This window comes from Octopus bimaculoides, chromosome 14 (assembly GCF_001194135.2).
Source record: "Octopus bimaculoides isolate UCB-OBI-ISO-001 chromosome 14, ASM119413v2, whole genome shotgun sequence".
Classification (NCBI taxonomy): domain Eukaryota; kingdom Metazoa; phylum Mollusca; class Cephalopoda; order Octopoda; family Octopodidae; genus Octopus; species Octopus bimaculoides.
Window position 1 is genome coordinate 28,505,883 of NC_068994.1, and position 13,248 is coordinate 28,519,130.

The following is a 13,248-nucleotide window of genomic DNA, read 5'->3' on the forward strand; positions in this document are numbered from 1 at the left end:
AAAAAAAAAAAAAAAAAAAAAATGAAAATCCCTCCAAATAGAAAAGGCTGGGAGGAGTTATATGGTTTGCTTGGATCAGAATTCCGTCAAAAGGTGTTCCACTTCCCCCTCTCTGTGTACATCAAGGAGTAAATTGACAACTCGTGATTTGAAGGAAATTTGGCTTAATCTTCATCAGTCTACTGTTAGAGAATATTTTGATATATCTGTATGACAGCCTAGAAGTCATTATATATTGCTTGATCTCCAAATTCCTCTCAAATGAATTCCATCATTCTAAATAAAGAAGGATACATTAGACAAAAAGCTCTGCCCTTGGTCATGGCTGGAACACCTTTGATCATAAGTCTGTTGAACTAGGGCCTACTTGAGGCTCAGCAACAACCAGCTTAATTTTTGTTGTATTTCTTTCAAATTATTTTTTTCCTTTTTTTTATAGATGGCGTCTTTAATTCGCAAGCTACCTCAGTGTGGGAATTACTTGTTTCTTCAAGCCAACAAGAACCATATTAATAACTCATGTTTAGTACTAACACGGGTATGTTTCATTAAAACAGTTTTCTTTTAAGTATTGTTAAAAATGATTGTCTTTCTTCCAGACAAGCATAACTTTGCAGCTAGAGAAGACCATGTTAATTGTGGTGAACCATTTCTCACTGGAGATTTTAAAATAAAGCCAATTAATATTTTAAATACTATATTTACTCTCATATAACAGGCATTTAATACAAAAAACTTCAGGGACAAAATTAGTGAAGTGCATTATCATCATCAATCCCTTGATATTATGAGGAATCATAGGGCCAGTTACTCACTTTCCATGGCATGTAAGTAACTGAGACCACGTCATTCATCCTGAACAGTACACCAGCCCATTACAGGGTTACTCATTTACTGCTGAGTGGACTGGAGCAACTTGAAATTAAGTGTTTTGCTCAAGAACACAATGCACCATCCAAACCAGAAATTGAAACCTTGATCTTGCAATCATGAGTACAACACTCTAACCACTAGGTCATGCACCTTCACATTGCATTATACTAGAGCAGTGGTTCCCAAACTTTTTTTCTCTGAGCTGCATTTTTGGAATGAAAATTTGCTTCCATCTCACCAAGTTTTATGTGATAAAAAGTATATTTAAAAAATAATAAACAACTAATAGTGTGTTAAATGTGATATATAACCCAAATAACTTATATGATTAAAGTACACAAATTTAATGAAAGGTATGAGCTTGTTTTTGACGAGTAATCTCCTTTATATTAGGCCTAATTTGAAATAGACAAACTCATTTCCTCATCAACACAAAGAAGCCTTCCCTTTTTTTGGTTTTTGATATTTGTCAGAACTGAAGATCCTTGTTCACAGCAATATGTTATGGAGATAATGCTTTTGAAAAGACACATGGATATTGTTTCTATTTGTATATCCAAAATGAGTTCAATGGTACACTCTTGTGTTTCATTTTTAAGGTGCGATCACTTGAAATGTTTGCCAATTCTTCCTCCTCATCTAATGTAAGATCTAAACAGCTTGAATTTGCAATAGGGTCTCTAACCCAGTCAAATTTTCTTGTAGACAACGATAGAAAGTAATCATAACTTTTTTCTAAAAGTATTACAAGATGTTCCTGTATAAGGGCATACAATTTCTTACTTGTTTTAAAACTTTTTATGAATGGGAACATTTCTTGGTTATGTTGCATTGCTCTTCCTAGCCAGAGTTGAAGCTTTTTTTTAAATGCAGTCAGTTTATCTGTAGTTGTGAGTCAAATATTTCACATACCAGTCATTCTCATCCAGCTGGTGAAACAATGGGTTTCCTTCTTGTTTTAAAAATGCTTTTAATTCATTCTTCAGTTCCAACACCTGATTTAAAACTTTTCCCCAAGACAACCAGCAAACATCTGTGTGCAGAAGTAGGCAGTGGTTTTCTGATTTCATGTCTTTGTATAGCTGAGCAAATAATCCTGCCTTTATTGGTTTTGCTTTGATGAAGTTTACAATGTGCACAGTTTGATCCAAAACCAACTTCAAATCATCCACAAGGGTCTTGGAGACTAATGCTTCTCTGAGTTGATATTACATCTGGATTTATCTTTCTGACGATTGCCACCAAGCCTCTCACAGTCCCTATCATACTTGGGGGCCCCATTCGTGCAAATTCCAATACAAGAATTCCATGAAATCTCAACCTTTTCAAAATACTCAGACAGGGCTTGAAAAATATCTTGTCCCCTAGTACGTTCAAGTTCCTTGCAAAATAAAAATTGTGAATGAATCTGCTATAAGCAAGCAACTGTGCCCTTCCACTAATGTCGATAGATTCATCAACTTGAATGGCAAATTTAGAATTCTTAATACTTTCAGAAACACAGTTCTCAATATAGCAGACATATCAGCTATTCTTCTGTGAATTGTATTATCAGACAAAGGAATTTTCATAACTTCTGGCTCAGCATCATCATCAGAGAAAGTTTTCACAATCAAGCGGCTAGCAAGCTGAATTAATTTTTCAGCTATTAAATGAGGTTTTGTTTGTTGAGCAATTAGTTCTGCTACTTCCTACAATACAATCTGCATCTTGTCTGAAATTGTCATTGGTTTTTCAAAATATGATTGCTGGTGTTTCTGTTGTTCCAAAAGCCTTTCAAAGTATTGAACATCTTTGCCAGATTTTCATGTTTTGATGACAGATGTCTTTTTATCTTGCTTGGGACCATATTGGAATTGAAAAACTTTTCAACACAGATCCAACACATAGGTTGAGGTGCATTTTTATCTCCAGTCTATGAGAAACTGAGACTCTTAGCTATCCATAATATACTGTCAGCATACTTTCTTTTTTGGAGGCTTGCTTTGACCTGCTTCTGTTGTAGAATTTGGTGTGTCTTCTTCAATACCTTGTTTATCTGATGATTCTGGATTGGTAAATGAATCTCATCATCCTTGTTATCACTTGATACTTTCACTCTTTTTAAAAAAAAATATGTATCCATGATCTGAAAGGAATAAAATATGACCCTGTATTTAGCCTTTTATTCTAGTGGCTGTAATGCCAGAAACGAAGTCACCTGCTCAGGGGAAGGGAAGTCCCAGTGAAAAGGCACAAGCAGCCCTACAGCAAAGAAGGCCAGAGAAAGGGTTAAAAGGAGTTAACCATAGATACGAAGTCAGAACATTATCATTGATAACTCTCCCCTCCAATTTGAGGACCCTAGTTTTAATACTTGACACAATGCAAAAATATCACAATGATAAAATCGGTCAATAATTATTTATAACTATCTATACTGGGGCTCATGCATGCAATTACAAGTAATCCATAATAATATTTGAAATTTTGAAATCATATTTATTTTTGGCATATGAATTTTTTGAAACTGTTTCTAAATCTTTGATTGTCTTTCAATCATTCTGCTGCACTTATGAGGTGCACCACACCATTTTGGAACCACTGTACTAGAGTGTAAAAAAACAAAGAGGATAAAATATATAACTAATTATTAGGTGTCACATATTTGAGATGGCATTGTACTCAAATGAATATTGTAGTTCATGTTTTTTAAAATAAAATGAGTGAATGCTTGAGATGAGTTGTTAATGGTTATCTCCATCATTGTTTTACATTTGCTTTTTTTGCTGGTTTGGTGGTGGATTCTGGGGCAGTGGTTTACAGACAGTTACCCCTTCTGTCACCAGCCTTTGTAATTGACTCTTATAACACACTGGAATATTGTGTCCCTGCCCTAAAACTGGTATGCACATAGTAAACCAAGCAATAATTATAATTTTTTCCAATCATCAACATCATCTTTGAAAATGAAAGTGTTTCTAATATTTACATTTGCAGTAAATGACAATGTCAGTAGTGTGTCTCATAAAATTGAGGTCAACTTTGCTTTCTTCCTTCCAATAAAAAGAAATATAAATACACATTAGATAATGTGGTTGTTGATTTCTAGGTCACAAAATGAGACAGGATGATCACAGCAGAATGATTTTGAAGGTAGATGTACTTTGTTATTGTTGATTGTTGATCTGAGGCTAAACAATTTGTATGATGACCACAGCTTCTATCAATATCATTTAGATCATGGCCTCTGAAATAGCAAGCTGTGGTCATGGTCACTGTTATCAAATCTTTGTAGTTGTTGTTACAAATATTTCATACAACTGGTCCTGTTGGTTATCAATGTGTGGTAGTTATTGGGAATTTTTATATATTGATGATCTAGTTCTCATTGCAGAATGTTTGAAAGTTCCAATCTGGAGGAAGTGTCCAGAATCCAATAGCCACATCTATATAGTCCAATGTTCAATCCTAAGATGCATGGTACCTTGGCAAGTGTCTTCTACCATTGCCGTGGGTTGACCAACACCTTGTGTTTGGGACTTGATTGACAAAAGCAGTGCAAATGTGTGTTATTTGTATGTTTATCGTTTCAGTGATGTACATTTGCAAAATTTCAATGAGAAATTGCTCATAAACTTGTGCCTTCAAACAAATATATCTTGCATTTGTTCAAGATGAGTCTCACAGAGACACCCTTGTCATTTTCACCATCAGAAACTCAGTGAACCAGTGATTAACCCATTAGGAAGCAATAACCAACAATGGTATACTTGACAAAATGCATGATATAAAATAGGTATCCATATTTCCATAATCATATAGACCAGTTTTTATGCCAGAAGTCAAGAGGTTAAAGCAGTGGTTCCCAAAGTGAGTGGTACTGCACTCCGCGCAACAGCTGTATGTGTGTGTGTGGAAATACTGTGAAATACTGTTGTTTTGAATTTGCTACAGAAAATGGTCTATGTCTGTGATGGTGAGTGGTGGTGGTGGTCGGGTGGGCACTTGGAATGTGACCTTAGAACCAAGTGGGCAGCAGCCTGAAAAAGTTTGGGAACCACTAGGTTAAAGTATGATAGAGAAACAAGAACAGGTATCTTGCTGTAGGGAAGATACATGGTTACCCCAGTTGGGAAAAAAAAAAGGGGATGGAAATGAAAGTGTATCAAAGACATACCTTCAAGTTATTGGAAGGTGACTATAAGAGAAATGGTATGTGCCTAGTAGGAAAAAACATGTGAAATGAAAGAAAAATATGATAAATGATATCTTCACTGAAAAATATATGTATGTTTATTAATGTTATTTTGTAGAACACAGTTATTTTAAAACGAGAATGGGCAGTTCCATTAACCAATCCAGGAGACATACCTCATCTAAAGGATAAACATAGAGTATTTAAATTTGTTGAAAACACTAATGCTGAAAAACTGCCAGATATCCAGTGTATCCTCACAGACAATATTGATGGTAAGAAGTTATATTTTATTATTTTTATCTGTTATCATGGCAGAACCATTAGTGCGACAGACAAATTGCTTATTGCTAATGATGTGACTTAGCTTTTCATCCTTTCAGGGTTGATGAAATAAGTACCAGTTGAGCACTGGGGTTGATGTAATCAACTAACCCCTCTCTCCAAAAATTTGAAGCCCTGAGCCTAAAGTAGAATGGATTATTATTAGTAGTGTCATTGTGATGATGATGGTGACAGTGGATTTGCAGAATTATTAAAGCATCAGACAAAGTTCCATGCAATATTTTTTGTGGCTCTTTACACTCTGAGTTTAATCTCACTGAGGTCAACTTTCGGTGAAGTACCAGTCAAGTATTAAGGTCGATAGTTTTGACTAACCCCCTCTACTAGAAATTTCTGTCCTTGTACCTAAATCAGAAATTAAAGGTGGTGAGCTGGCTGAAATGTTACCACACTGGACAAAAGGCTTAATGTCATTTTTTTCTTGCACTTTATGTTCTCTGTTCAGATGCTGCCCAGACTGACTTTGTCTTTTGTCCTCTCAGGGTCAATAAAATAAGTATCAGTTAAGCAGTGGGCTCAATGTAATCAACTTACTTCTGAAAATTGCTGGCCTTGTGCCAAAATTAGAAGGGATTGTTATTATTGGAAAGTAGCAAGCTGGTAGAACTGTTAGTGCATCAAACAAACTGCTTAGCAGTATTTCTACCAGCTCTTTATGTTCTGTGTTCAAATTCGACGAAGGTCATCTTTGCCTTTCATCCTTTTGAGAGTGTTGGTAATATACGTACTAGTTGAGCACTGTGTTCAGTAACCAACTATCACCCACCTCTGAAATGGATGATCTTGTGCCAAAATTAGAAATCATTATTGTCATTATTAAATCGACCCCTGTCATTCATTTTCACCCTAACATCTAAACCATATGTATCTACTCAGCACTCTGTATAAGTCTCTTATCAGTCTCTCTCCTGAGATGTAGAGGTTGATATTGACTTCTAGACCATTTCTAAGTTCTCTTCAATCCTTTCGTTACTGTATTTATTTTGAAATGCTCTGTGTTTCTTTCAATTGCTTTAAATATAACAAAGAATTTAGTAAAATAACTTAGTTATCATTCAGCTAGTGTTAGGAACATAAATTGTGACTAAGGTTTGGTGGAAGATTTTAATTAAAAACTTATGCAAACAAGACATTTGTACTCAGAGCTGGAGCCAGTTTCAGCCAGTTTGATAACAAAAGGGTTAAGCTCTTTTCTTTTGAAAATCACATTAGAAGTGTGATCTTCTTCAATCCTTGCAGATTTTCCTTCCTTTGAGTCGCACATTCCACATCTGACATTGCTATGGTTTGTCTCTTTTCTCAATTAACAGGCATTGGCTATAAGAACGAATTGGTAACTGTGAAAAGAAAGTTATTCCGCAATATTCTGTATCCAGCAGGACTAGCAATGTATGCATCACCTGAAAACATTGAGAAGTTTGCTGTGACAGTAAGTAAAGGGCTTGTCCTTTTCAGTCCCAGTTAGAATCATTTTGATTATGTTACTAATGCCTTTTGTAAAAGTATGCATGTCAATATTTCCCATTTCCCTGCCTCTTAAATGTAAATTCTTATGTAAACTACTTCTGTAGGCATAGCTATGTAGTTAAGAAGCTCATTTTGCAACCATGTTCAGTCCCACTGTGTTGACCAATACCTTTGGAGTGAATTCGGTTTGTGTTTGTCGCTCTACTATTGCTTGACAACTGGTGTTGATTTGTTTGCATTCATACCATTTCTTAGCAGTTTGGTAAAAGAAACTAATAGAATAAGTACCAAACATTAAAAGTATGCACTGGAGGCAATTTATTTTATTAAACACTTTAAGGCAGCCCAAAGCATTTGCAAAATGTATGTATGTGTGCATGTATTTACACACACACACACACACACATGTATAAAGTATTAGTTTTAATTTTCTATTTCTATATTTTCTATATTCTTAGAGTGAAGAATTCCTGGGTTCTCGATGGGCAAGATTGGTAAGTTGGTTTACATTTTCCATTTTATTTCAAATACTTTTAGATTGATATTTCAGTGCTAAAATGGGTTGGAAGGGTTAATAAATGTTTAAATATTTGGATATTGCTAGAGTGTTAGCTGTCCATCTGGATGGGTCTTCTTACTGCTAGTATATCACCTGTGAAGTAAGACTGGAATCTGTTGTGAGTCTGATATATTAGTGAGTACAAAATACAGGGTACCCCAAACTTAACTATCACCTATTTCAGTGAAATCAGACAATTTTTTTAAAAACTCACTTTATTTATACATCATTTACATTTGACGGATATTTCTCCTCATCTTGTTTGTTGTTAACACAACTTTTCAGCTGATATACCCTCCAGCCTTCATCAGGTGTCTTGGGGAAATTTTGAACCTGGGTTCTCATTCCTAAGGTATTTTTTGATGTTGTTGTTGTTGTTGCACCAACAACAACAGCAGCAACAACATCGAAAAATACCTTAGGAATGAGAACCCAGGTTCGAAATTTCCCCAAGACACCTGTTAACAACAAACAAGATGAGGACAAATATCCATCAAATGTAAATAATGTACATAATTCCTCATCTCTTAACTGTATCACTTTATTTATGTTTAATGTGTGTTAAAGGTGTATACATTTTTTATTTTGTCTATAATTTTATTTTCATTCCTGTTAGATCCACAACAGCTTTTCTCCAGTTTGGCTGCAATCATTTTCTCTACCTCCATCCCCTGCATGGAGCAACAGTTTGGCTGAAATTAAAGAACACATTTAGTTAGCAGTGCAGGAGATAACTCCTGAAAGGTGTTTTGTAATGCTAAGGATAGATTTGAAATTTGCAGGGATACAGATGGAGCACATGATAAAAATTAAGTAATAAACATAAAATTCTGTCAGATTTAAAAAAATTTGATCAGTTTCATTGAAAAAGATAGTTAATTCTGAGACACCCTGTTTACTGTTTGAGGACAGTGCACTGTAGTCGATTTTCAAATGAGATGATTGGGTACAGCTGTTTGAATGCTGATGATTTAGCCTGGCTGACTGGATTTTCAGCATATTTTGGCAACAGTATTTTCTGGGACTAGAGGCGAACACACACATACATACACATGTGCACAGAAATATGCACACACAAATAGAGAGGGAGAGAGAGAGAGAGAGGCTACATATACAAACATTACTAGATTGCTTACACACATAAACAGAGAAAGACAGACAGAGACATTGCAATTTATTAATTGAAAACGACCAGCATAAATATTTTCCCCTCTTCTTATACACATAAAGAAAAATAAGCTCATACACATAAGTGGAGAGAGAGAGAGATGGGAGGAGGGAGAGAAACATCATCATGTCTGGATTCAAATGTCATCATTGAATCAGCATTGCCAAATAAGTGGTGCCAAAATGCGTGCACCAAAATATCTCATACCCAACTGATGATCTGAATTTGAATGTTCCTGATATCAGAGTACAGAAAAAGAAATGCAAGATATTGAGGTTGAATCTCACACTACAGAATTGAATTTATCCCTAAATGGTTGAATTAAGAGTACACTAAACAAAAATAGCTTGCAATATTTAGTTACATTAAGGCAGTGAGCTGGCAGAATTGTTGGCACATCAAGCACAATGCCTAGTTGCATTTATGTTCTGGGTTCAACTGCTGCCAGGGTTGATTTTCCTTTCATCCTGTTGGGGGTTGATAAAATAGGAACCAGTTGAGCCCTGGGGTCGATGTAATCGACTTAGCCCCTTCCCCTTAATTACTGGCCTTATGCCAAAATTTGAAACCAATATTTAGTCACATCAATGTGGTAAGCTGGCAAAATCATTAGCACACTGAGCAAAATACTTAGTGGCGTTTCACCTGTCTTTATGTTCTGAGTTCAAATTCTGCCAAGGCCAGCTTTGCTTTTCATTCTTTCAGGGTCAGTAAAATAAGTACCAGTTGAACTATGGAGCTGATGTAATCAACTTACTCACTTCCCGAAATTGCTGACCTTGTGCCAAAATTTAAAATCAATTTTTAGTTACATCTGTGTTCAAACCCCATCAAAGTCAACACAGCCTTTTATCTTTCCAGGTTGATAAAATAAAACCAGTCAAATAATGGATTTGATTTAATCAACTGTTCTCTGCTAACAAAATATGTAGCTTTATGCCTGTTAGGAAACATTGTTATTAGGATGATGGCATGTCACATTACTTCATTTATGTCCCCAATTTTGTTAGTTCATGAGCCTATTTAAGGAACATAAATCTGCTGGCTTCAGTCTACTTGGTTGATAAAATACATTCTGTTTTTTATTTCCTAGATTAAGTGGTAACAAGTAGCTGTAACTGTAAATTTGCTCCAACACCAAACAAAAATTTAACATCTTGACTATATGTTAACACAGAACAATGGAAATAAAGCAGTCACAAAAATAGAACTCTGAGAGAATAGCTGCTCTATTTGTGTGAAAGATATAATTATTAAACCAATGATGATGATGATGACGATAATAATTTCTTGATATTTTATTTGTAGACTCTGAAAATATTATCTAACATGTACCTTACTATTCCAATGAGTGGTGATAATCCATGGGTGTTGAGCAAGGAGCATGTTGTTGTGGCTTTTAGACTGAGGGTAAAGTATTCTACTGTTGAACTATTTTCTCTTATAATCTTTGACTAATTGTGAAGATAGACTCAGCAGATACCATATTATGCTCAAGAAGATTAATTTTGATTGAATATACTTTGAGAAGAGTAAATATTGTAAAAGTCTATACTACCAGGTTTAACATGAATCTTGATTGTAGGGCCTAAATTATCCTAAAAACTTTAGAGTAACATGTAACATGCAGTGTTGCATATTTCCTACAAAAGTATATCATCTATTTTAATCTAGTCAGTAGCTGACTTCCATTTTTGTGGCCCTAAAGTTTGAACTATTACATCCCACACCCTCCACTCTTGTAGGATAATTATAGAATATCTTTCAGCAAGGTGTGAAAGGCCCTACTACCCATGCAAGGACTTTGAAGCCCAAAGGATGGAAAATGTCGAGACTGGGTGAAATCTATGGGAAAGAAGGGCCATGCAGTGAGCCTCTTTCTCCCAGTAACATGCACTGGGTGATCACTGTTACCTTTTTCAATATGTTTGTTCCATGACAGATTATTAGGAATTTTAAAATAAAATTTAACCAGTACATCTCAACTTTTGGTTTAAATTGCTGTACCGTGTTACCTCTCATATCAGAGTTACTTATACCTTTTAAGATATGGAAGGATGAAAATTAGGCATTATTTATGCTTGATGATGTGTAGATTATTGAAATAAAACACATCAAAGACCAGAGTTAATATAATCTTTCATTTTAAACACCTGTGGGAATACATTCTACCTGAACCACATTTTACAAACTAGTCTTTTTTTCTGCAATGTATTCATGTAAACTTTTATCATACTAAGAGTTTCCTTGCAATGTCATTCTTTACAGACTATATGGATAAAGAATTTAAGTGCTCTTCAGTAATAGTAGAGTGAAATTTGTTCTTTATAAAGACTATCTTTGAGGAATTATTTTCTGCTTCACAGCTCATGATAGACATTGTCAAGTACATTGTATGTCCTTGTAGATGAACACAACCAAGTGTATGCACATATTCATTTAAAGTATCTCAGATCAAGAATCTTTTGAACATCTTACAAATTTTTGTTGTGCTACTAACAGATTGGATTTTTTTATGCAGATCCATAGATACATAGCTTAATGCACTTATGATGATATGTAAAATTGAAAATTTATAGCCAAGATTCAAGAGCTATATATTTTACATTAGTTTATCATAAATCTTCCCTTTTACCAGAACGTTTGAGGCCACATTCACATCTACATGCCTCGTGTAATCCCTTTATGTATGAAAAGAAAGAAACCCTGTATTTCAACAATTAGTCCAAATAATAGATATACTATCTAGCATATTCATTAGGTCAGTTAATACAATTACAGTAATATTGTTTGTTCTCTTATTTTCCTTTTAATTTTCTTTCTGTTTCTGAAGAGTGTTGAAGTAGCTGAAGAAGCCATCACTCTGCCTGATAAAGTAATTACAGAACCTGAGGAAATAGATATACAATTGAAAGTAAGCTTGTGTTTTCAAGTTACTTCTAGAAGATCACCGCCAGTTTTATTGTTGTTATTTATATATCTTGTCTGTATTTCTCTACTGTTACTCTATCTCTACTAAAACAATGGTGAAAACTAAGTTTTAGTCTTAATTTTGCCTTTTCTGTTTCATTACATGCTTTGACTTCTTATACTAACTGGATGTATTAATATTAAGCTAGTTGTTGAACCAAACACGCTGTTTAAAGAAATGCATGTACTTTTATTTCACACACACACACATGTACACACCAGATACCTGTGACTGTATTTACTCCTTTACATTTCAGATGAATGGTAAAGAAGAGGTGACGGTGAAATGCCTCATTATTTTGAAACATAAAGATCCTTCGAAAGATGTTATTCCTACCGACTTACCAACCATGTTAAAAAAAGAAAAGAAGCACAGACAAATATGGGAAGTTTAAAGTTGCTATATATTTGCTAATTAGAGAGGTTTTTTTTTGTTTGTTTTTAAATTAAATCATTTAAAAAAGTATCATTGTAGTTTCTTGTTTTTTTAATATTTCTTTAAATTTTGTTTTTGTTTTGCTTTTGTTATAAAGTACACTTGTTTGTTTTTTAACACTTTTAGATGTGCCTGTCTAAGGTGAATCAATTTTCATAGAGGTTTTATAACATTGCTGCAATATGCCATGGACATAAAGCATAACATTTTATTTGTGAGTGTATATAATGTGTTCATCTGTAACTGATATATATTTAACCTGCTTACTCTTCTTTCCTCTTCTTTGTTCTCATTAGAGACTAGCAAGAAATTCAATATCTCTAACCATAGTGAAGGTATCTGTCTTGAAAGTTAGATTCTCCCTACCCACCCTTAAACTAAAAAACAGGACACAGAAAGTGTCCTTCACAAGGAAGTAGATTGGGAAAGTCGTTAGACTCTTGGGCCAGAATGCTTCACAGTATTTGCTCTGACTCTCAGCACTCTCAGTCCAAATCCCTCCCTGGTCAACTTTGCCTTTCATGTTTTCAGGGTTAATGGTAGATTGGCAGAACTTAGGTCAAGAGGGACACCTGGCAGTATCTGTTCTGGCATTTTGTAGGGCAGAACATCTATCCCCAGCGACTTGTCCCTGGCGCATTCAGCCAGCACCTCCTTGACCTCCTTGGCTGTGATCGACCCTTCACAGCACCTCGCCTCCCGTATCAAGAGTCGCGACCTGCCGGCGAGGAAGTCGCTTAGGGGCTTCCCACGGTCCGTCGCATTGCTCTCCCTGAACAACCGGGCGAAATGCTGATGAAAAGCCTTCCGCATCTCTTCTTGTCCTTCGATCTTACGATCCTGCTTGTCAATTAAAGACTTTATAGAGGCTTCTCTGCCTCTACAACTCTCCACACGACGAGCCCATCCGGCAACGTTAATGCCCTTTCCCCCCACTGCACGTAACTTAGACCTGACTCTACACCCTTTGTGTTTGGCTTTGAGGTGGCGGAACAAGACCGCCTTTGCCACCATCACTCTAGATGCAGAGCCAGATTCCATGGCCTCTTCTAATTCCTTAGCTAATTTCCCTTCTATTCTAGTCTTTTCTAAACATGGCTGTTTACTAAATCTAACAGACTCTGAATGAATGGTTCGTTTGAGGGCGCACCACCATCTATTATTGATGATGGTGCCACATAATGCCCTCTGAACTAATTTCTTAACCCAGGCCCGGAAGGCTTTACAAATCAAGATAGACTTGTTTAGCTTCC

At 35.4% G+C, this 13,248-nt stretch overlaps 1 protein-coding gene across 1 annotated transcript in view; it reads left to right on the forward strand.

The window, feature by feature from the left end:
• LOC106875306 (39S ribosomal protein L9, mitochondrial) overlaps positions 1–12,025 on the forward strand; it is a 13,625-nt gene extending 1,600 nt beyond the window's left edge. The window contains exons 2-8 of the mRNA XM_014923397.2: positions 440–538; positions 5,169–5,325; positions 6,706–6,824; positions 7,321–7,356; positions 9,898–9,999; positions 11,423–11,503; positions 11,817–12,025. Of these exons, the coding sequence (XP_014778883.1) occupies positions 440–538; positions 5,169–5,325; positions 6,706–6,824; positions 7,321–7,356; positions 9,898–9,999; positions 11,423–11,503; positions 11,817–11,954 (732 nt within the window). The 3' untranslated portion in view covers positions 11,955–12,025. The remainder of the gene's footprint in view (positions 1–439; positions 539–5,168; positions 5,326–6,705; positions 6,825–7,320; positions 7,357–9,897; positions 10,000–11,422; positions 11,504–11,816) is intronic.
• The last annotated feature ends 1,223 nt before the right edge of the window (positions 12,026–13,248 follow it).